Source organism: Salmo trutta, chromosome 27 (assembly GCF_901001165.1).
Source record: "Salmo trutta chromosome 27, fSalTru1.1, whole genome shotgun sequence".
Classification (NCBI taxonomy): Eukaryota; Metazoa; Chordata; class Actinopteri; order Salmoniformes; family Salmonidae; genus Salmo; species Salmo trutta.
In genome coordinates this window covers 40,940,463-40,966,661 of record NC_042983.1, presented here as the reverse complement: position 1 = coordinate 40,966,661, position 26,199 = coordinate 40,940,463, and the positions used below count along the sequence as shown (strand labels likewise).

General features: G+C 40.3%; 1 protein-coding gene across 1 annotated transcript; it reads left to right on the top strand.

The window, feature by feature from the left end:
- The first annotated feature begins 336 nt into the window (after positions 1 to 336).
- On the top strand, positions 337 to 19,909 carry LOC115165123 (trichohyalin-like). The gene is made up of 14 exons (XM_029718159.1): positions 337 to 496; positions 2,034 to 2,060; positions 5,156 to 5,488; positions 5,913 to 5,918; positions 9,530 to 9,535; positions 13,064 to 13,069; positions 14,095 to 14,100; positions 15,117 to 15,122; positions 15,629 to 15,703; positions 15,968 to 16,813; positions 16,999 to 17,067; positions 17,194 to 17,268; positions 17,908 to 17,985; positions 18,079 to 19,909. Exons 2-14 carry the CDS (start codon positions 2,039 to 2,041, stop codon positions 19,335 to 19,337), a joined length of 2,787 nt encoding a protein of 928 aa, XP_029574019.1. The 5' UTR covers positions 337 to 496; positions 2,034 to 2,038; the 3' UTR covers positions 19,338 to 19,909.
- The last annotated feature ends 6,290 nt before the right edge of the window (positions 19,910 to 26,199 follow it).

The following is a 26,199-nucleotide window of genomic DNA, read 5'->3' as shown; positions in this document are numbered from 1 at the left end:
TGTCATGGAAGCAATTTCACTCATTTACTCATGTGAATGGGTCCAAAGAGATAAGAGAAGCTAATATTGATAGGCACTGTTAAATCTTTACAGCTCAGGATAATATGACTATAATTAAAGAACATCACTACCATCTGCTGGCTGGATCGGTCTTCTGATTTGAACCCTATTCTACACACTGCTAACCTTATGCCTAACCTTAAACCTAAATTAAGATCAGATATGTACATTTCTGTTTTCATGACATTTTACGATAGTCCTATAGACCATTTAGACTTTGTGACTGGGTTTTCTAATAACCAGAGAGGCTGGGGGGAGGAGTTTACTCCAAGTACCTGTGTAAAAGTGAAAATGAAAGTTGTGTCGCAGTTTAGGCCTGAGGTGTAGATTGTTCTGTAAAAACGTGTAGATATGCACATATAGTGACTATTAGAGTGGTTATAGATTTAAATCAACTATTTTGAATGTGAAGTGGAGGACGTGAAGACCAGTAAAGGTAAGAGGAGATCTCAGTATATTTCACTTTCCAAACTAGACACAACAGCCTTGTCATTGTTTAGAAGCCTGTTCAGAAATCTGGTCTCATTAATGTGCAGCGTCAAAGGACACTTTGATAATGAATAAAGTTGACTTCATAGCTTTTATTGGTAAGGTTATCAATACGACCACCATGATATCATAGAAGAAGTGAATTGTGCCACAAATAGAACAATGAATGAGACAGACATTTCACTGGATGTATAATGTGAAGCCTCCGCTTGGCGTTTCCACTCACTACCAGATATGTTAGTCAGAGGAACAAGATGGAACGACACGGATTCTGGCCGACATTCTGCACATTTTCTCATCGATTAAACCGTTATTATACCGTTATTTTTGTTCCCAAAACTAGAATCTGTTATGAACAGAGTGGACTAAGTTTTGTAGACATCACCCTTTTTGCAAAGGTTTTTCATAATAACCTGTTTAGAAGGAGAATTGAGTTAATACACATGCGCACTTCACAACGGAGGCGTTCCCTAACGGACATATGCAGATGACGCAAGAACGCACCAATAGGATCTCGCTAGGTCGTGCCTGGCCCTGCCCACCTCCTTGCTGGTTCCGCCCACTATGACTCATTTGTTCACATTGGAAACGACACGCCCTGTTCTACGGAACGCCGTTTGGGTCTTTGCCTGTCAAAAAGATACGCGTCAAATAAGCTTATTGACCAATCAGGACCTGAATATGACTCTACGTCACATAATAATTTAACACGTTCAAATAATGTTATTTGACGTGTATCTTTTTAACACGCAAAGACCCAAACGGCTTCCATAGTGCACCTCATCACATGTCAGACATGCTTTTAAGTTATGTACCCAGTATGTCCCTCAGGTCCTCTGGCACTGGCCTTTTAACTATCCTGAAGCCTAGGACCAAGAGGCATGGAGAGACAGCCTTTAGTTATTATGCCCCCAGCCTCTGGAATAGCCTGCCAGAGAACCTGAGGAGGTCTGAAACTGGCCTTTTAACTATCCTGAAGTCTAGGACCAAGAGGCATGGAGAGGCAGCCTTTAGTTATTATGCCCCCAGCCTCTGGAATAGCCTGCCAGAGAACCTGAGGAGGTCTGAAACTGGCCTTTTAACTATCCTGAAGTCTAGGACCAAGAGGCATGGAGATGCAGCCTTTAGTTATTATGCCCCCAGCCTCTGGAATAGCCTGCCAGAGAACCTGAGGAGGTCTGAAACTGGCCTTTTAACTATCCTGAAGTCTAGGACCAAGAGGCATGGAGAGGCAGCCTTTAGTTATTATGCCCCCAGCCTCTGGAATAGCCTGCCAGAGAACCTGAGGAGGTCTGAAACTGTGGACATATTTAAAAGGAGATCTCAGTATATTTCACTTGCCAAACTAGACACAACAGTCCTGTTTTAAAACAATGAGGACTGGAGAAAGAGGAAGTGATGTTTTTATCTGTGTGATTGAGCAAAAGAGAGAATTTGATGAATGGTAATGATGTAAATATGAATGTTTTCTCTTTTTATTGCAGTTAAAATGGCAGAGTCCAGAGTTCATAGTAAGTCAACATGCTATAATTAATGATGAACCTTTCTTTCATGTATCTGGGAGAACAGAACTAAACCAACTATTGAAAATGAAATGTGTTTGTGGTTTTATTTCTCTTTATGTGTAAATGTGTGTCTGGATGAAATGTGTTTGTAACATGAGGGGCGGCAGGTAGCCTAGTGGTTAGAGTGTAGAGGTGGCAGGTAGCCTAGTGGTTAGAGTGTAGAGGTGGCAGGTAGCCTAGTGGTTAGAGTGTAGAGGTGACAGGTAGCCTAGTGGTTAGAGTGTAGAGGTGGCAGGTAGCCTAGTGGTTAGAGTGTAGAGGTGGCAGGTAGCCTAGTGGTTAGAGTGTAGATGTGGCAGGTAGCCTAGTGGTTAGAGTGTAGAGGTGGCAGGTAGCCTAGTGGTTAGAGTGTAGAGGTGGCAGGTAGCCTAGTGGTTAGAGTGTAGAGGTGGCAGGTAGCCTAGTGGTTAGAGTGTAGAGGTGGCAGGTAGCCTAGTGGTTAGAGTGTAGAGGGGGCAGGTAGCCTAGTGGTTAGAGTGTAGAGGGGGCAGGTAGCCTAGTGGTTAGAGTGTAGAGGAGGCAGGTAGCCTAGTGGTTAGAGTGTAGAGGTGGCAGGTAGCCTAGTGGTTAGAGTGTAGATGTGGCAGGTAGCCTAGTGGTTAGAGTGTAGAGGTGGCAGGTAGCCTAGTGGTTAGAGTGTAGAGGTGGCAGGTAGCCTAGTGGTTAGAGTGTAGAGGTGGCAGGTAGCCTAGTGGTTAGAGTGTAGAGGTGGCAGGTAGCCTAGTGGTTAGAGTGTAGAGGTGGCAGGTAGACTAGTGGTTAGAGTGTAGAGGTGGCAGGTAGCCTAGTGGTTAGAGTGTAGAGGTGGCAGGTAGCCTAGTGGTTAGAGTGTAGAGGTGGCAGGTAGCCTAGTGGTTAGAGTGTAGATGTGGCAGGTAGCCTAGTGGTTAGAGTGTAGAGGTGGCAGGTAGCCTAGTGGTTAGAGTGTAGAGGTGGCAGGTAGACTAGTGGTTAGAGTGTAGAGGAGGCAGGTAGCCTAGTGGTTAGAGTGTAGAGGTGGCAGGTAGCCTAGTGGTTAGAGTGTAGAGGTGGCAGGTAGCCTAGTGGTTAGAGTGTAGAGGTGGCAGGTAGCCTAGTGGTTAGAGTGTAGAGGTGGCAGGTAGCCTAGTGGTTAGAGTGTAGCGGTGGCAGGTAGCCTAGTGGTTAGAGTGTAGAGGTGACAGGTAGCCTAGTGGTTAGAGTGTAGAGGTGGCAGGTAGCCTAGTGGTTAGAGTGTAGAGGTGGCAGGTAGCCTAGTGGTTAGAGTGTAGAGGTGGCAGGTAGCCTAGTGGTTAGAGTGTATAGGTGGCAGGTAGCCTAGTGGTTAGAGTGTAGAGGTGGCAGGTAGCCTAGTGGTTAGAGTGTAGAGGTGGCAGGTAGCCTAGTGGTTAGAGTGTAGAGATGGCAGGAAGCCTTGTGGTTAGAGTGTTGGGCCAGTAACTGAAAGGTTGCTGAATCCCCGAGATGACAAGGTAAAAGTCTGTTGTTCTTCCCCTGAACAAGTCAGCGTCGTCCGTGGTAGGCTGCCATTCTAAATAAGAATTGGTTCTTAACTGACTTGACTCGTTAAATAAATAATCCTAATTGCTCTGGATACACATTTTAAGTGCCTTGCTCAAGGGCAGATCAACTAATGTTTTCCTAGTTGCCTCAGGGATTCAAACCAGCGACGTTTCAGTTACTGGCCCAATGTTCTTAAGTGCTAGGCTACCTGCCAAACATTTCTGACTAATGGGAAAATACAGTGCCTCTAATTTATTGTATATATTTAGTCATAGCAGATCCTTTTCTTTCTTCAGTAGATTTAAGTTGAGTTTGGTTCAGGATATACTGGCTCAAAATGATGTTACAGATGATTTTACCATTATCCATTAACCTTTACTGATGTTAAATCAGAGATTTTTACTGTAAAACATCATATGTTGTTATTTCAGAGGGAATTGGCCATGTATAGACCAATAAACTGAATAAGTATAATAATTGAAGTAATATTTGATGTTATTAGGTTTGTTTAGTGTCTCTTGCACAATGGTAGACCTGGTTAGTATGAATGTTGAGGCTTGGACACTGGGGTAGACCTGTTTTATATGAGGATGCCCATGGATTTCCCTAGTTTATAATGGGGTGTAGGGATACACAAGGTTCAGACAGGTAATGGGGCTGGATGGACGTCTATTGCCCATTCAAATCCTTTCTGGCAACAACGTTTGTGGTATAAAAAAGAGATTGGGGCTGGGGCACATGTGTTATACCACTGTAATATTAGTTTATCTATGAAATGATTAGTGTGTACAGGTCAGATGTCACAGGACTAAAACATGCTGATAACAGGGTTGGGGTGGGCAGTGAATAGCTGGATATAGGTTACTGTTGGTGACTTGGGGAATACAGGCCTAAGGAAAGTGGGTAACAGGGCTGAGATAGGAAAGTAACAGGGATGAGGTGTATTGGCAAAGGAACTGGGGTCTTGAGTAACACACAGGTCATTTAGGGCCAGGATATGCCTGTATCTGTACTTGATTGTATAGATTGGAGGGTATTGGCATGTGGGTGTCAGGGTTAGGGCATGGGGGTAACAGGGCTGGGGTGTGTGGGTCATTGAGTTTAGGTGTGTGGGTAAGTGGGATGAGGTATATAGATATTGAGGTTGAGGAATAGGGGTAAATATCTGTTCATGTTATTATAGGCAGAGCACTCTGTCACAGTTATGGCCAAGAATAAAACATACTTTTAAATAAATAAATAATCAAAATGGATGACATGTTAGGCTTACTAGTGGCATAAGATTTGCATAGTGGCATGTCTGGGAAAGATGTGGGAACAAATGGGATAATATCATTCTAGATTGTAGCATCACATTCTTCTATGACATATATACTTTCCTTCAAATGAATATGTCTGTCTGGGATTGTGTGTGTTGTATTTTAGAATTGACATGGTCCTGGTTGTTGTATGTCTATTGTAGTTTTTCATTCAGCTGTGTTTATAAATGTACTGAGAGTATTTGTGTTCCTGACACAGACGATGTCATTAAACATGAAATGTTCTCTCTTTCTGAACAGCTCAGTTTAAACTCACCTCAGGAGACAATGTGGAGGCTGATGTTGGTAAAGAGGTCACCCTCCCCTGTCACCTCTCACCTGACACCAGTGCTGTTGCAACGACGATCAGGTGGTTTAAAGAGACAGAGTGTATTTACCTGTATCAGAATGGCCAGGTGACAGAGAGGAGTGGCTATGAGGGCAGAGTGAGTCTGATCACCCAGGAGCTGGAGAGAGGCAACGTGTCTTTGAGGCTGAGAGACTGCAGGGAGTCAGATACAGCAGACTACATATGTCAGGTCATCCATGGAGAACAGAAGGAGGAGGCTGCAGTGGGTTTATGGGATAGAGGAGGTAAGTGTTCTAGAACTCCAGTAATGTTTCTAAACACCTAAACAACAACAATAACAACCAGTCTCTTTCCCTGTACAGAACACTTCTACTTTCTCATGTAGGTAGGAGTTCATAGTAGGAGTTCCAGATGAATAGACTAGATTCATTCTGAATATCAACTAGTTACAATGCATATTACCATCACTCTGAGCTTTGAGCTTGTCCTAAAGCATTAGAACCATTCCAACATTACTGTCACGTCCCTTGATTGTCATTAGTAATGAATGTGATGAACACTCATACCCCTCTGATGTATATCACATCACTATGGTATTTGAGAGGATCATGTGACAGATGGTGATTTGAAGGTAATGATAATAACTAATACATTCTGTTTTACATGATCATTATTCATGATTCTCCATCTTCGATAATGGATGATCAGGACCAGGTGAGTAATTACTTATTTGTCTGTTTTGTTTATTGACAACCAATAACACAAGACAAAGAACAGACCAGAGTGTTAATCTGATACTATAAAAACTACAGGCCTTGTGAACAGCAGTGTGTCTTCTTCAAGGCTACAAATTAAATCAGTTTCTTTACATTTATCAATACTCTCCCCAAATGTTCTCAAGGTAGGTTGGATTAAGATGTATAGATGTTCTTCAAATTATCCAGAATTTTCAGATCATATATCTCCCACAGTATATCTGCTGTAGAGCTCAACATTTCAGAGGGGTTGAGTTAAATGCGGAAACACATTGCAGTTGAATAAATTCAGTTGGACGACTGACTAGGTGTCCCCCTTTCCCTTTCACATAGTCCTCCTACAATATATCTTCTATAGAGGTCAACAATTCACACTCCAATATTAAAATAGAATCAGCTTGAGTTCAGTTTGATGTCCTCGTATGAAGCATTCTGTGATGTTTAGACTGTTCCAATAGTAGCACTGCTTACATCCCTTTCCCTAGATGTACATTAGTAATGAATGTGATGAACAGTCATATCAATATGATGTATGGTATTTGATTGAATAATGTAATGGAATGAAATTGGATTGAATGTAATTATAATAATTCACACATTTTTTTATACATTATCAATATTCATTCCTCTCCATCTTGGATAATGGATGATCAGGAGCAATACCATAAACCTCCCACAATATATCTGCCATATAGCTCAACATTTCACAAACCAACATTAAAATGGAATCAACTTGAATTTAGCTTGATGTCTTATTATGAAGCATTCAGTCATTCTCAGACTGCTCACATAGTAGTGCTGCTACATCCCTTTCCCTAGATGTACATTAGTAATGAATGTGATGAACAGTCATTCCAATATGATGTATGGTATTTCATTAAATTATGTAATGAGACAGAAATTCAATGAACAATAATAACTAATACATTCTGTTTTACATGATCATTATTCATGACTCTCCATCTTGGATAATGGATGATCAGGACGAAGTGAGTAATTACTTATTTGTCTGTTTTGTTTATTGACAACCAATAACACAAGACAAAGAACAGACCAGAGTGTTAATCTGATACTATAAAAACTACAGGCCTTGTGAACAGCAGTGTGTCTTCTTCAAGGCTACAAATTAAATCAGTTTCTTTACATTTATCAATACTCTCCCCAAATGTTCTCAAGGTAGGTTGGATTAAGATGTATAGATGTTCTTCAAATTATCCAGAATTTTCAGATCATAGATCTCCCACAATATATCTGCCATAGAGGTCAACATTCACATAGTCCTCCTACAATATATCTGCCATAGAGGTCAATATTTCACATAGTCTTCCCACAATATATCTGCCATAAAGATGAACATTTCAACCTCCAAAATGAACATGGCATCAGCTTGAATTCAGTTTGATGTCCTCGTATGAAGCATTCTGTGATGTTTAGACTGTTCCAATAGTAGCACTGCTTACATCCCTTTCCCTAGATGTACATTAGTAATGAATGTGATGAACAGTCATATCAATATGATGTATGGTATTTGATTGAATTATGTAATGGAATGAAATTGGATTGAATGTAATTATAATAATTCACACATTTTGTTATACATTATCAATATTCATTCCTCTCCATCTTGGATAATGGATGATCAGGAGCAATACCATAAACCTCCCACAATATATCTGCCATATAGCTCAATATTTCACACATTAAAATTAAAATAAAATCAGCTTGAATTTAGCTTGATGTCTTATTATGAAGCATTCAGTCATTCTCAGACTGCTCACATAGTAGTGCTGCTACATCCCTTTCCCTGGATGTACATTAGTAATGAATGTGATGAACAGTCATTCTAATATGATGTATGGTATTTCATTAAATTATGTAATGAGACAGAAATTCAATGAACAATAATAACTAATACATTCTGTTTTACATGATCATTATTCATGACTCTCCATCTTGGATAATGGATGATCAGGATGGGGTGAGTAATTACTTATTTGTCTGTTTTGTTTATTGACAACCAATAACACAAGACAAAGAACAGACCAGAGTGTTAATCTGATACTATACAAACTACAGGCCTTGTGAACAGCAGTGTGTCTTCTTCAAGACTACAAACTAAATCAGTTTCTTTACATTTATCAATACTCTCCCCAAATGTTCTCAAGGTAGGTTGGATTAAGATGTATAGATGTTCTTCAAATTATCCAGAATTTTCAGATCATAGATCTCCCACAGTATATCTGCTGTAGAGCTCAACATTTCAGAGGGGTTGAGTTAAATGCGGAAACACATTGCAGTTGAATACATTCAGTTGGACGACTGACTAGGTGTCCCCCTTTCCCTTTCACATAGTCCTCCTACAATATATCTTCTATAGAGGTCAACAATTCACACTCCAATATTAAAATAGAATCAGCTTGAGTTCAGTTTGATGTCCTCGTATGAAGCATTCTGTGATGTTTAGACTGTTCCAATAGTAGCACTGCTTACATCCCTTTCCCTAGATGTACATTAGTAATGAATGTGATGAACAGTCATATCAATATGATGTATGGTATTTGATTGAATAATGTAATGTGAATGAAATTGGATTGAATGTAGCTGTAGTAATTCATACATTTTGTTATACATTATCAATATTCATTCCTCTCCATCTTGGATAATGGATGATCAGGAGCAATACCATAAACCTCCCACAATATATCTGCCATAGAGCTCAACATTTCACAAACCAACATTAAAATAGAATAATCTTGAATTTACCTTGATGTCTTATTATGAAGCATTCAGTCATTCTCAGACTGCTCACATAGTAGTGCTGCTACATCCCTTTCCCTAGATGTACATTAGTAATGAATGTGATGAACAGTCATTCCAATATGATGTATGGTATTTCATTAAATTATGTAATGAGACAGAAATTCAATCGACAATAATAACTAATCCATTCTGTTTTACATGATCATTATTCATGACTCTCCATCTTGGATAATGGATGATCAGGACCAGGTGAGTAATTACTTATTTGTCTGTTTTGTTTATTGACAACCAATAACACAAGACAAAGAACAGACCAGAGTGTTAATCTGATACTATAAAACTACAGGCCTTGTGAACAGCAGTGTGTCTTCTTCAAGGCTACAAATTAAATCAGTTTCTTTACATTTATCAATACTCTCCCCAAATGTTCTCAAGGTAGTTTGGATTAAGATGTATAGACGTTCTTCAAATTATCCAGAATTTTCATATCATAGATCTCCCACAATATACCTGCCATAGAGGTCAACTTTTCACACTCCAAAATGTATATGGAATCAGCTTGAATTCAGTTTGATGTCCTAGTATGAAGCATTCTGTGATGTTTAGACTGTTCCAATAGTAGCACTGCTTACATCCCTTTCCCTAGATGTATATTAGTAATGAATGTGATGAACAGTCATATCAACATGATGTATGGTATTTGATTGAATTATGTAATGTGACTGAAATTCAATGAACAATAATAACTAATACATTCTGTTTTACATGATCATTATTCATGACTCTCCATCTTGGATAATGGATGATCAGCAATTGGTGAGTAATTACTTATTTGTCTGTTTTGTTTATTGACAACCAATAACACAAGACAAAGAACAGACCAGAGTGTTAATCTGATACTATAAAAACTACAGGCCTTGTGAACAGCAGTGTGTCTTCTTCAAGACTACAAATTAAATCAGTTTCATTACATTTATCAATACTCTCCCCAAATGTTCTCAAGGTAGGTTGGATTAAGATGTATAGATGTTCTTCAAATTATCCAGAATTTTCAGATCATAGATCTCCCACAATATATCTGCCATAGAGGTCAATATTTCACATAGTCCTCCCACAATACATCTGCCATAGAGGTCAACCTTTGAACATCCAAAATGAACATGGCATCAGCTTGAATTCAGTTTGATGTCCCAGTATGAAGCATTCTGTGATGTTTAGACTGTTCCAATAGTAGCACTGCTTACATCCCTTTCCCTAGATGTACATTAGTAATGAATGTGATGAACAGTCATATCAATATGATGTATGGTATTTCATTGAATAATGTAATGGAATGAAATTGGATTGAATGTAATTATAATAATTCACACATTTTGTTATACATTATCAATATTCATTCCTCTCCATCTTGGATAATGGATGATCAGGAGCAATACCATAAACCTCCCACAATATATCTGCCATATAGCTCAATATTTCACACATTAAAATTAAAATAAAATCAGCTTGAATTTAGCTTGATGTCTTATTATGAAGCATTCAGTCATTCTCAGACTGCTCACATAGTAGTGCTGCTACATCCCTTTCCCTGGATGTACATTAGTAATGAATGTGATGAACAGTCATTCCAATATGATGTATGGTATTTCATTAAATTATGTAATGAGACAGAAATTCAATGAACAATAATAACTAATACATTCTGTTTTACATGATCATTATTCATGACTTTCCATCTTGGATAATGGATGATCAGGATGGGGTGAGTAATTACTTATTTGTCTGTTTTGTTTATTGACAACCAATAACACAAGACAACGAACAGACCAGAGTGTTAATCTGATACTATAAAAACTACAGGCCTTGTGAACAGCAGTGTGTCTTCTTCAAGACTACAAACTAAATCAGTTTCTTTACATTTATCAATACTCTCCCCAAATGTTCTCAAGGTAGGTTGGATTAAGATGTATAGATGTTCTTCAAATTATCCAGAATTTTCAGATCATAGATCTCCCACAGTATATCTGCTGTAGAGCTCAACATTTCAGAGGGGTTGAGTTAAATGCGGAAACACATTGCAGTTGAATACATTCAGTTGGACGACTGACTAGGTGTCCCCCTTTCCCTTTCACATAGTCCTCCTACAATATATCTTCTATAGAGGTCAACAATTCACACTCCAATATTAAAATAGAATCAGCTTGAGTTCAGTTTGATGTCCTCGTATGAAGCATTCTGTGATGTTTAGACTGTTCCAATAGTAGCACTGCTTACATCCCTTTCCCTAGATGTACATTAGTAATGAATGTGATGAACAGTCATATCAATATGATGTATGGTATTTGATTGAATAATGTAATGTGAATGAAATTGGATTGAATGTAGCTGTAGTAATTCATACATTTTGTTATACATTATCAATATTCATTCCTCTCCATCTTGGATAATGGATGATCAGGAGCAATACCATAAACCTCCCACAATATATCTGCCATAGAGCTCAACATTTCACAAACCAACATTAAAATAGAATAATCTTGAATTTACCTTGATGTCTTATTATGAAGCATTCAGTCATTCTCAGACTGCTCACATAGTAGTGCTGCTACATCCCTTTCCCTAGATGTACATTAGTAATGAATGTGATGAACAGTCATTCCAATATGATGTATGGTATTTCATTAAATTATGTAATGAGACAGAAATTCAATCGACAATAATAACTAATCCATTCTGTTTTACATGATCATTATTCATGACTCTCCATCTTGGATAATGGATGATCAGGACCAGGTGAGTAATTACTTATTTGTCTGTTTTGTTTATTGACAACCAATAACACAAGACAAAGAACAGACCAGAGTGTTAATCTGATACTATAAAACTACAGGCCTTGTGAACAGCAGTGTGTCTTCTTCAAGGCTACAAATTAAATCAGTTTCTTTACATTTATCAATACTCTCCCCAAATGTTCTCAAGGTAGTTTGGATTAAGATGTATAGACGTTCTTCAAATTATCCAGAATTTTCATATCATAGATCTCCCACAATATACCTGCCATAGAGGTCAACATTTCACACTCCAAAATGTATATGGAATCAGCTTGAATTCAGTTTGATGTCCTAGTATGAAGCATTCTGTGATGTTTAGACTGTTCCAATAGTAGCACTGCTTACATCCCTTTCCCTAGATGTATATTAGTAATGAATGTGATGAACAGTCATATCAACATGATGTATGGTATTTGATTGAATTATGTAATGTGACTGAAATTCAATGAACAATAATAACTAATACATTCTGTTTTACATGATCATTATTCATGACTCTCCATCTTGGATAATGGATGATCAGCAATTGGTGAGTAATTACTTATTTGTCTGTTTTGTTTATTGACAACCAATAACACAAGACAAAGAACAGACCAGAGTGTTAATCTGATACTATAAAAACTACAGGCCTTGTGAACAGCAGTGTGTCTTCTTCAAGGCTACAAATTAAATCAGTTTCTTTACATTTATCAATACTCTCCCCAAATGTTCTCAAGGTAGGTTGGATTAAGATGTATAGATGTTCTTCAAATTATCCTGAATTTTCAGATCATAGATCTCCCACAATATATCTGCTGTAGAGGTCAACATTCACATAGTCCTCCTACAATATATCTGCCATAGAGGTCAATATTTCACATAGTCCTCCCACAATATATCTGCCATAAAGATGAACATTTCAACCTCCAAAATGAACATGGCATCAGCTTGAATTCAGTTTGATGTCCTAGTATGAAGCATTCTGTGATGTTTAGACTCTTCCAATAGTAGCACTGCTTACATCCCTTTCCCTAGATGTACATTAGTAATGAATGTGATGAACAGTCATATCAATATGATGTATGGTATTTGATTGAATAATGTAATGTGACTGAAATTGGATTGAATGTAACTGTAATAACTCATACATGTTGTTATACATTATCAATATTCATTCCTCTCCATCTTGGATAATGGATGATCAGGAGCAATACCATAAACCTCCCACAATATATCTGCCATATAGCTCAATATTTCACACATTAAAATTAAAATAAAATCAGCTTGAATTTAGCTTGATGTCTTATTATGAAGCATTCAGTCATTCTCAGACTGCTCACATAGTAGTGCTGCTACATCCCTTTCCCTAGATGTACATTAGTAATGAATGTGATGAACAGTCATATCAATATGATGTATGGTATTTCATTAAATGATGTAATGAGACAGAAATTCAATGAACAATAATAACTAATGCATTCTGTTTTACATGATCATTATTCATGACTCTCCATCTTGGATAATGGATGATCAGGACGACGTGAGTAATTACTTATTTGTCTGTTTTGTTTATTGACAACCAATAACACAAGACAAAGAACAGACCAGAGTGTTAATCTGATACTATAAAAACTACAGGCCTTGTGAACAGCAGTGTGTCTTCTTCAAGACTACAAATTAAATCAGTTTCATTACATTTATCAATACTCTCCCCAAATGTTCTCAAGGTAGGTTGGATTAAGATGTATAGATGTTCTTCTAATTATCCAGAATTTTCAGATCATAGATCTCCCACAATATATCTGCTGTAGAGCTCAACATTTCAGAGGGGTTGAGTTAAATGCGGAAACACATTGCAGTTGAATAAATTCAGTTGGACGACTGACTAGGTGTCCCCCTTTCCCTTTCACATAGTCCTCCTACAATATATCTTCTATAGAGGTCAACAATTCACACTCCAATATTAAAATAGAATCAGCTTGAGTTCAGTTTGATGTCCTCGTATGAAGCATTCTGTGATGTTTAGACTGTTCCAATAGTAGCACTGCTTACATCCCTTTCCCTAGATGTACATTAGTAATGAATGTGATGAACAGTCATATCAATATGATGTATGGTATTTGATTGAATAATGTAATGTGAATGAAATTGGATTGAATGTAGCTGTAGTAATTCATACATTTTGTTATACATTATCAATATTCATTCCTCTCCATCTTGGATAATGGATGATCAGGAGCAATACCATAAACCTCCCACAATATATCTGCCATAGAGCTCAACATTTCACAAACCAACATTAAAATAGAATAATCTTGAATTTACCTTGATGTCTTATTATGAAGCATTCAGTCATTCTCAGACTGCTCACATAGTAGTGCTGCTACATCCCTTTCCCTAGATGTACATTAGTAATGAATGTGATGAACAGTCATTCCAATATGATGTATGGTATTTCATTAAATTATGTAATGAGACAGAAATTCAATCGACAATAATAACTAATCCATTCTGTTTTACATGATCATTATTCATGACTCTCCATCTTGGATAATGGATGATCAGGACCAGGTGAGTAATTACTTATTTGTCTGTTTTGTTTATTGACAACCAATAACACAAGACAAAGAACAGACCAGAGTGTTAATCTGATACTATAAAAACTACAGGCCTTGTGAACAGCAGTGTGTCTTCTTCAAGGCAACAAATTAAATCAGTTTCATTACATTTATCAATACTCTCCCCAAATGTTCTCAAGGTAGGTTGGATTAAGATGTATAGACGTTCTTCAAATTATCCAGAATTTTCAGATCATAGATCTCCCACAATATATCTGCCATAGAGGTCAACATTCACATAGCCCTCCTACAATATATCTGCCATAGAGGTCAATATTTCACATAGTCCTCCCACAATATATCTGCCATAAAGATGAACATTTCAACCTCCAAAATGAACATGGAATCAGCTTGAATTCAGTTTGATGTCCTAGTATGAAGCATTCTGTGATGTTTAGACTGTTCCAATAGTAGCACTGCTTACATCCCTTTCCCTAGATGTACACTAGTAATGAATGTGATGAACAGTCATATCAATATGATGTATGGTATTTGATTGAATAATGTAATGTGACTGACATTGGATTGAATGTAACTGTAATAACTCATACATTTTGTTATACATTATCATTATTCATGACTCTCCATCTTGGATAATGGATGATCAGGAGCAATACCATAAACCTCCCGCAATATATCTGCCATATATCTCAACATTTCACAATATATCTGCCATATAGCTCAACATTTCACACATTAACATTAAAATAGAATCAGCTTGAGTTCAGTTTGATGTCCTAGTATGAAGCATTCTGTGATGTTTAGACTGTTCCAATAGTAGCACTGCTTACATCCCTTTCCTTAGATGTACATTAGTAATGAATGTGATGAACAGTCATTCCAATATGATGTATGGTATTTCATTAAATTATGTAATGAGACAGAAATTCAAAGAACAATAATAACTAATGCATTCTGTTTTACATGATCATTATTCATGACTCTCCATCTTGGATAATGGATGATCAGCATCAGGTGAGTAATTACTTATTTGTTTGTTTTGTTTATTGACAACCAATAACACAAGACAAAGAACAGACCAGAGTGTTAATCTGATACTATAAAAACTACAGGCCTTGTGAACAGCAGTGTGTCTTCTTCAAGGCTACAAATTAAATCAGTTTCTTTACATTTATTAATACTCTCCCCAAATGTTCTCAAGGTAGGTTGGATTATGATGTCAGATGTTCTTCAAATTCTACTGAATGTATATTCCATAGAACCCTGCCTCCTGACACAATATCCTGTATCTGCCATAGAGCCCAATGCTGGTTATCACTAACAATGAACATAATCATTTGATCAGAGATAGGCTAATAACAAAATAACATTATTTATGAAGTTAACCAGATCTCATTGGTTCCCACAGTCCCTACATGAGGGAGGCTTGAGTGACAGGAGAAATGTGATTGGTCCTGTTTGTTCTGTATATAGTGATGTAGTCTACCACACAGAACTCACCTCTCTGTTTTACACCATAGGATCAGTATCAGAGTATTTACAATATGAGACCCAGGAGGACAAGCTGAAGAGGGAGGCATCAGCTGGTGAGCTTGGTAAGTATGAGAGAGTCTGGAGGAGAGAGGATTGAATCAGGGAACATGAGTGATGTCATTCAGTTTTTCAGACTAATTCATTTGTAATGTATCAAATAGTCAATAGACCAGTTGATGATTGGTTCAGCTCAGATAACTGTTGACTGTAGGAAATAATTACACATAATTGTACCACCTCCATCAAATGATAATGTATTTATAGGTATGAATTAATATATTACTTATTCAAACAACCAACTAAATATGTTAATTGCTCTCTCTCAGAGTTGAAGATGGAAAAAGAATTAGAAGACATATTAAGACAGGAGATGATGAAACAACTAGAGGAGAAAGACACACAACTGGATGATATGATCCAGGAAGTGAGAGATAAAGAGAGACTCCTGGAGGAGAAGAACCAGATAATGGGACAGAGGGAGAAACTATTAGAAGAGAAAGTAAACCAACTGGAAGAGAAAGACAAGCAACTAAAGGAGAGAGACATTCAACTAGAGGCACTGAGAAAGAACCTGCAGGACAAGAACAGCCAAGTAGAGAACTTCAGAGTCCTACTGCAGGACAAAGACCTTCAACTAGAGGACAGCAACCACAGACTGGGAGAGAAGGACAAACTAGTGGAAGAGAGAGACAAACTACTGGAAGAGAGAGACAAAGTACTGGAGGGAAAAGATAATGAACTAAAAGAGAGGAAGCAGGAACTAGAAGAGAAAGACAAGCAACTGAAAGAGAAAGACAAGCAACTAAAGGAAAGAGACATTCAACTAGAGGCACTGAGAAAGAACCTGCAGGACAAGAACAGCCAAGTAGAGAACTTCAGAGTCCTACTGCAGGACAAAGACCTTCAACTAGAGGACAGCAACCACAGACTGGGAGAGAAGGACAGACTACTGGAAGAGAGAGACAAACAGCTGGAAGAGAGAGACAAAGTACTGGAAGAGAGAGACAAACAGCTGGAAGAGAGAGACAAAGTACTGGAGTGGAAAGAAAATGAACTAAAAGAGAGGAGGCAGGAAGTAGAAGAGAGAGAGAACCTACTAGAGGAGAGAGAGAAGCAGTTAAAGGAAAGAGACAAACAGCTGGAGGATGTCAACAATGAAAATGCTGAACTGGGTGAGATTATTCACACCATTAATACATTTAGTCTTCTGTACTTTCCTCTATTCTCAGGTTATTGTCGACTCTCCACTGAGTTGTGAATATTGTTGTCCATCACTTCATTCTTTCCCTCTGCATCATATTTCTGTCTAAAGTCTTTAACACAGAATTCAGATCCTAGTCCTCCTTTGTTATTTCAGCTCAACAGATATGTGATGTGAAGACTGAGGTAGAGAGACTGAGAAGAGAGATCTCAGCCCAGATGACTGGTGAGTGAGATATGTGATACTTAACATTTCAATAGAAACCCAGAACTCCCCTTCAGTAGGTCTATGTGCCTTCATGTGTCACTGAGGTAAATGTTCCCATTCTAAATGGTTGTTCTATTATTTTAGAACATGGAGAGACATCAGATACAGGTTCCATACTCCCAGTCAGGAGGAGACAAAGCATGGACTTTCCTCCATCCAGTGAGTTATCAATATTGTCCTGTTGTCTCCTACTGTTTCTAGTCTATAGTGGACCATCCTCCACTTAGTGAGTTATCAATATTGTCCTGTTATCTCCTACTGTTTCTAGTCTATAGTGGACCATCCTCCACTTAGTGAGTTATCAATATTGTCCTGTTATCTCCTACTGTTTCTAGTCTATAGTGGACCATCCTCCACTTAGTGAGTTATCAATATTGTCCTGTTATCTCCTACTGTTTCTAGTCTATAGTGGACCATCCTTCACTTAGTGAGTTATCAATATTGTCCTGTTATCTCCTACTGTTTCTAGTCTATAGTGGACCATCCTCCACTTAGTGAGTTATCAATATTGTCCTGTTATCTCCTACTGTTTCTAGTCTATAGTGGACCATCCTCCACTTAGTGAGTTATCAATATTGTCCTGTTATCTCCTACTGTTTCTAGTCTATAGTGGACCATCCTCCACTTAGTGAGTTATACATGTTGTCTCAAACTGTCATCAATCTTGATATTCTCTATTTTCTCCAATAATCTATATTTCACTATGATGTGTAATGTATTTGTAGTTTGTTTATACTATGTTTTAAATGTTTCTCTGATGAGTCAGTATGTTGACCAGTTCTCTATGTTGTGTTACAGTGGGAGGAGAGACCTCAGATACAGACCCCACACTTCCACTGAGGAGGAGAAACAGCATGGAGTTAATTCCTCCAGATAGTGAGTTATGGATGTAGATTATATTATATTTGACACTGTTGTACATCCTCCAGAGAGTCAGAGTGTTGATCAGTGCTGTGTGTTGTGTTGCAGTGGGAGGAGAGAGCAGCAGTCCAGACTCCCCAGTGTCTCCCAGTGTGTCTGAGCTGAGACTGGTGCTGCTGGGGAGGACTGGGGCTGGGAGGAGTGCAGCAGGAAACACCATCCTGGGCAGAGAGGAGTTTGGGGCCCAGGCCAGCCCCTCTGCAGTGACCCAGAGGAGTAAGAGGAGAGAGGGGGACGTGTGTGGGAGACGGCTGGTGCTGGTGGACACTCCAGACTGGTTCTGTCCTGGACTCTCTCTGGAGGAGATGAGACAGGATTTGGGGCTCTGTGTCCGTCTGTCTGCCCCGGGACCCCACGCCTTCCTCCTGGTCATACCAGTGGAGCCCTCTAAGGTGGAGGAGAGAGGGGTGCTGGAGAGAGTAGAGGGGATGTTTGGGGAGGGTTGTTGGGAACACACTGTGATTCTATTCACACATGATGATGGCCTGAAAGAGCAGAGCATTGAGGAGTTTCTCCAAGCAGGAAGTCAGGACCTCCAGCAGCTTGTAGAGAAAAGTGGGAGCAGGTACCACGTCCTCAACATTAAGGACAGGGCCCATGGCACTCAGGTATCAGAGCTGCTGGGTCAGGTAGAGGAGATGGTGACAGGAAACAGAGAGAGATTCTACAGCAGTCAGACCTACCAGGAGGCAGAGACCCAGGTTAGAGAGATGGAGGGAAAAATCCAGACAGAGAGAGGAGAGAGGAAACAGAGGGAGGAGAGAGACTTGAGAGAGAGGCTTCAGAAGGAGTTGCAGGACTCTCTGATAAAGATAGAGGGAGTGATCCAGGAACATGAGGGAGATATCAGAACACTCAGTGAAAGAACCAGTGAACTGGAGAGACAGGTGAAAGAAGAGAGGGATGAGGAGAAGAAAAGAGAGCTGGAGAGGGAGCTGAAGAGGGAGTCTGATAGGAGGGAGGAGATGGAGAGAAAGCTGGAGAGATTTAGAGAGAAGAGAGAGAATGAGAGGAGGGAGATGGAGGAGAGACACAGACAGGAGATAGAGGAGATGATGGATAACTATGAAGGAGAGGCCAGAGTTGAAGCAGAGAGAAACCTGATGAAGATAGTCCTACCTGAGTTACAGAGGAACATCATGATCTCACAGACAAAGATGCAGAGAGAGTTCAGCAGACAGATGGAGGAGAAGAATAGACAGATGGAGGAGAAGAATAGACAGATGAAGGAGAAGGATAGAGAGATTGTGGAAAGGGATGGAGAGATAGAGGGACTGATAGAAAGACTGTGGGAGATGTGCAAATGAGTTATTGTAACTTTGCCTGAAGAAGTGCTGGGATACATGGAGAGGTAGAAGAAGAGAGAGGAAGAAGACAGGGAGAACTGATGGAGATCTGAGGAATGTTGGGGCAGATGTAACCTAGTTCACCGTTTCACTGAATTAGCCTGACAACGAGGTTAGAGATGAGATGACTTTTTATGACCCTGTCTAGCTCAAAATCTGTCTTTCTGCCCCTGAGCAAGGCAGTTAACCCACTGTTCCCCGGGCGTCTATGTGTAGAACCAGACCAGGTCTACTGTCCACTGTACCGTGGTGAGGGACCATGGATCATGGTGGTCATGGGGAAAACAGGTCAGAATAATGTCTGGTCCAGTCTACAGTGTCTAGAGAAGGAGGGGAGGGAGGTCTGTAAAGATCTTGATGAGACTTTGTTCTTAATCAATCATATTGTTTCATGTTGAAACTTTAAATATGCACTGAGTGCACAAAACATTAAGAACACCTTCCTAATATTGAGTTACAATCTATCCCAATGGAACTCTGATACCACATGAGACTGATATTGTTGAAATAAAGAAATGGAACTTTGTAAGACATCAGTGTTTGGACATTGTTTGTCTTGGATGATTCTCTACAGTACAGAGCTGAGCTGTCAACACTGAGCTATCAACACTGAGTTGTCGACACTGAGCTGTCAACACTGATCTATCAACAACTGATCTATCAGCTCTGAGATGGTCTCTCTTTACCTGATATTACTACTACTACTACTACTAACACCAACTACTACTACTGCTACTACTACTGTTGCTACTTACAACTACTACTACCACTACTAACTACTACCACAACTAACTACTACGACTACTACTACTGCTGCTACTGCTACTACTACTAACACTACTAACTACTACCACTACTAACTACTACTACTGTTGCTTGTTTTACTATATAGAAAGAGTTCTGTTGCTTTGGATTTACACATAGTATATGTTACTTCAACAATATTGTGTTAAATTAGTATCACTAAATACCATATCAGTGGTTATGTTGTACAGTAGTAAGCACACTTTGGATTACATTTTCTGTCCCCAAAAATACCTTGATCCTCACAATATAGTGTGAATAATGTTGTAACTTTTCATTTACGATGTATGTAAGATGTCCCCTTTTAAATGTTCTGGTTATTTAGTGGAGCTTTGTCCTTTGAGAGGGCTGTTTTTACATCAGAAACTATATTTATTTAAGACACATATTGATGTCATAAGTCAATGGTGCCACCTGACAATGATTTTAAAAGGCAGTATAATGATGATTTAAATAGTTTCACTTTCCACATCTGTCTACACTTGTAAGATATCCAGACACAAAGCATGTCTGACTACCTCCAGAGGGGTTCAGGAAAATCACATCATAATGTGTCTTTTAATCATCTACATCCTTCCATAAATGTGTCTCAGTCAGTGGAGCAGAGTGCACCACCAAAGGTTGTAGGTTTGATTCCTGCTGGGGACATCCATATGTAACATCTATGCACGTAAAAAAAGAAGGCAAATATTATAATTAATATTATTATTATTATTATATAAGATCAGGACAAAGGAGGCATGTTAGAACCAGGTATAAATGGTCTCTGTTTCATGTCTGAAATCTCTTTCTGTGTCTTAATCAATCAACCAATCAATCACTCAGTCAATCCATATGATCATGTGTTTATACCTTGTCATTGTATTGTGCTTCCTCCTGGTATATAGTCCACCTCAGTCCATCGTTGTTGGAGGCTAGTTTATAGGAGCGTATAAACTGGACACGGCCAAAGTCCTTAGATCCCTGAGTCACCATACCTGATACTTTAGTGGGAAATAACATGTCTACCTGGGAGAGAGAGCGAGAGAGAGAGAGAGAGAGAGGAGGAGGGAGAGAGAGAGGAGGAGGGAGAGATGGGAGAGAGGAGGGGGGGGAGAGAGAGAGAGGAGGGAGAGAGAGAGAGAGAGAGGAGGGAGAGGGAGAGAGAGAGAGAGAGACCTCAGCCCTCCCCACCAAGAGACTAACAAGGGTTCTATAACAGAGGCAGTCTACCAGTGTGTGTCTCAGTAAGGTGTAAAAGGGATTGGCAGACCCCAGCACTCATATTGTATGTTACAGTGCTGCTGGTTTATATGACTGAATGAGGTAGAAGGAGCCCAAAGGCCAGCATCTCCACAATACTGATGGCATTGGATTTAAATAGTGTCCCCATAGTGCCAGAATGATGTTTCTATATACTGTAGTTGAATGTTAGCTTGGGTACCTGACTTTCTGCTTTCAATAATGCTATATAGATGTAGTTTTTCAACAACAATCTGCTAAAAGCCCATCTTCTGGCTCACAGGTTTGGTACAGACAGTCATGTTTTCAGCGCTCTGTAACGTTCTGATCTGTCAAGCAGAGTTTGTGCAAAGCAAAGTTTCAGCTATAAATTCAGCCACCAAGCGGAGCATCTTGTAAAGTTCCTGTAATGTGTTTATTCTAACCAATCAGAATCAGACCTTACAGAGGAAACACAGAGAGCTGTCTGAGACCTGGGGTCTGCTCTGCTATGCTCTCTACTACACCATGCCCCCTACCCTACCCTGCTTACACACACACACACACACACACACACACACACACACACACACACACACACACACACACACACACACACACACACACACACACACACACACACACACACACACACACACACTTTCTCTATTTCGTTCTCTCTATTTCTCGCCCACAGAGAAAGAGGAGAGGGAGCAGAGTTGTTCTTAGTGCCCACCAATACTCCAAACACACACACACCACCAAAACACAACTCTGCCAAAACACAACTCCTGAATACTCAAAACACACACACACCACCAAAACACAACTCCTGAATACTCCAAAACAGACACACCAAAACACAACTCCTGAATACTCAAAACACACACACACCACTAAAACACAACTCCTGGGAGAAGGGAGAAGAAGAAACGTGATGGAGATGTGGGGGGTGAAGGTGGGGGAGAAGAAGAAAATGAGTTAGAAGGTGAGGAGTGGAAAGAAGAAAAGAGTGAGGACGCTCAGGTTGAGGGGTGATGAGAAGGAAAGGTTGGTGATGAAGGGGGTGAGTGGAGAGGAGAGGAGGCTGGCGAGAGGTGAGGAGAGGGGACAGGCGAGAGCTGAGGAGAGGGGACAGGTTAGAGCTGAGGAGAGGGGACAGGTTAGAGCTGAGGAGAGGGGACAGGTTAGAGCTGAGGAGAGGGGACAGGTGGGAGGTGAGGAGAGGGGACAGGTGAGAGGTGAGGAGAGGGGACAGGTGAGAGGTGAGGAGAGGGGACAGGTTAGAGCTGAGGAGAGGGGACAGGTTAGAGCTGAGGAGAGGGGACAGGTTAGAGCTGAGGAGAGGGGACAGGTGGGAGGTGAGGAGAGGGGACAGGTGAGAGGTGAGGAGAGGGGACAGGTGAGAGGTGAGGAGAGGGGACAGGCGAGAGCTGAGGAGAGGGGACAGGTTAGAGGTGAGAAGAGGGGACAGGTGAGAGGTGAGGAGAGGGGACAGGTGAGAGGTGAGGAGAGGGGACAGGCGAGAGGTGAGGAGAGGGGACAGGTGAGAGGTGAGGAGAGGGGACAGGAGAGAGGTGAGGAGAGGGGACAGGTGAGAGATGAGAGGGGACAGGTGAGAGGTGAGGAGAGGGGACAGGTGGGAGGTGAGAAGAAGGGACAGGTGGGAGGTGAGAAGAGGGGACAGGTGAGAGGTGAGGAGAGGGGACAGGAGAGAGGTGTTGAGAGGGGACAGGTGGGGTGTTGAGAGGGTACAGGTGAAAGGTGAAGAGAAGGGACAGGTGAGAGGTGAGGAGAAGGGACAGGTGGGAAGTGTTGAGAGGGGGCAGGTGAGAGGTGTTGAGAGGGGACAGGTGAGAGGTGAGGAGAGGGGACAGGTGAGAGGTGAGGAGAGGGGACAGGAGAGAGGTGTTGAGAGGGGACAGGTGGGAAGTGTTGAGAGGGGGCAGGTGAGAGATGAGGAGGGGGCAGGTGAGAGATGAGGCGATAGGATTGCCTCTAAATGGACAGAAACAACCACAAACAAAGGTTATAAGTATCAAGTAGTTCAAATGTAGTCCGATACAAATATCAAATATATAATTATTAAGTATTGTCATGCTAGTCACCTGTACATCCTCCACAGACAACCACAACACATACAGTGTTGTAGACTCCCTAATGTCATGGTCCTCCAATGACCCATTAATGGTTCTCTTCAGGGTTGTGAAGCCCGCTGCTGTCTGGAGGTGTAACGCTCTGGCCATAGAGAGAGGTTTTTGTTCTTTATTTTGGTTAGGCCAGGGTGTTACATTGGGTGGGCGTTCTATGTTCCTTTTTCTATGTTTTTGTATTTCTTTGTTTTGGGCCGTGTGTGGCTCCCAATCAGGCACAGCTGAAGTTCGTTGTTGCTGATTGGGAGTCACACATAAAGAGCATGTTTTTTTCCTTTGGGTTTTGTGGGTAATTGTTTCTGTTAGTGTTTTGCACCTGACAGGACTGTTTGGCTGTCGGTTTTCTTGTTTTGTTTGTATAGTGTTCTTTCTTTATTAAATATTCAATGATGAACACTAACTCCGCTGCACCTTGGTCTACTCTCTCTCACGACAGCCGTTACAGGAGGGTAAAAACCTCACTCCAGGCATCATCCTCCCCCACAAAATCAAACATCTATATAACGAAAGACCAACATTAACAATTGTAATTCATCCTGAAATGTACATTTATAGTACTGAGTTTATCAACAAATAAATTAATGATTTACCTGAATGGATTCAGAGAGCAGGAATCTCCTAATCCGCTCCCTCCCATCCTGGTATTTGATCTTAAAGGGCAGTCCATCAGGCTGCTCTGGAAGAGAGACCACCCTCTGTCTTCTCTCCTCTATTGACTACAATATGCATTACTGTCAGTGTTACGTTATAAATATATTTATACCACAGCATTGTTGAATTCTAGAATGGGCATTAAAACCAGTTCAGAAAGAAAACGGCACGTAGAAATACGTTTAACCATTTATGTAGTAATGAATAATGCCTTGGTGATATAGGCTCTGCTCATTCAGGGTAGCTCACTGCCCAAGCAAAGTGAAGGGGTTAAACCAAGACCTCATACCTTTTAAAGGGTTAATAAATGGTGTTGTGATAAACTGTAAGGTCTCCTCTTCTAGGAGATCTCTGTGTGTGTATTAACACCTGTTCTGAGTGTTGTGCCCTTCAGACACTATCAGAAGGTAGAAACCAGTCTACGTTCATACTCCTCCTGTCTGGTCCCACCTGGCTATCTGAGGTTCTGACAATACGACTGGTTGTCTGAGAACACAAGGCTGCCGCAGGCCTGATGAAAACAGACACCTGTCAGAAGGTAGAAACCAGTCTACGTTCATACTCCTCCTGTCTGGGTCCCACCTGGCTATCTGAGGTTCTGACAATACGACTGGTTGTCTGAGAACACAAGGCTGCTGCAGGCCTGATGAAAACAGACACCTGTCAGAAGGTAGAAACCAGTCTACGTTCATACTCCTCCTGTCTGGGTCCCACCTGGCTATCTGAGGTTCTGACAATACGACTGGTTGTCTGAGAACACAAGGCTGCCGCAGGCCTGATGAAAACAGACACTATCAGAAGATGCTTGGACTCGTTCACCTTGTTATGACCCTATACTTGTGATGAAAGGTCAAGGTTCGGTCAAACCCACTTCTGAGCTTTTAATTGCTGATAAGATGGTTGCTGCTGTTGGGGGAGGTTAGATTTATTAAAATGTTGTTGCCAGGGAAAGTCACGCGAGGGGGACTGGGGAGGCTATATGAGTTACAGGATGTCTTAGACATTTTGCAGAACCTGGGGAGAGCTATCATATACTGTACTCTGTACCAACTTCTGCCTACAATTGTATTACTAAAGGAGAATTGTAATACTTAAACAAAGAGTCTGTTTCATTTCCATTACTAATGTATGTTTGATAATTATATAGACCTGATCATCTGTTGAAGAAATTGACCAACAAAAGCGTCAATATAAAATAGCCTACAGGCAGTGAGTGTGGTAAGCTATACCAATGCCCCCGGCAGGAACACAGAACCTAACAGGTGGAGGCTGGGGTGGTGCTGGGAGCAAGAAGCCAGTGCATAGTAGCAGTAGCAGCAAGCAGCAGCAGGATTTCTGTAGATAAATGTGTGCTTTAGTATTATTGTCTTTGGTAACTGTAGTATAAGTAGGATAAACGCCTCCGTTCTGTACATTACCTTGGTAAAATGAACTCCGCAAAGGGACTCGGCTCCACCTTGTCCCGCTGCGTCGTCCATTATATCCAAGGTAATGTACAGAACGTCTGGGTTTATCTCTTACATAATATACAGATTATATCAACTTGGTGAAATCCCTTACCTTCCTCCACCTGCTCTCCCACTCCTCAAAACGACGACGTTTCATCTCCTGTGGCAAAAATAAGTATTGAATTCATCTGTTTTGTGTATGAAAAATTCAGTGTTTCCTGTTGGAATGCCGATGATGTGTGATCTGAACAGATTTACTAAGCTATATTATATACATACTTTCTCCTGGTCTGCAGCCAGTGAGAGATGGTAGGCCTCGTCTTGGAGACGTCGTCTCCCACATTTCCTCTAGAGACTGAAATCAATACAGGTACAGTAATAAATAAACACATTCTGATTGTTAAGTTACAATGAGAATCCTGTAACTAATATTATACTTTATATTTTGATGCTAAAAGTGGAAAAGGTCATTTAACGTTCCAAACCTCTAGTGTCATTGAAGCTTGTGGTGAGTCAACAGGGAGGCCTGTCTCCATTGGTGGAGTCTCTGTCTCCAAGGTTCTGTTC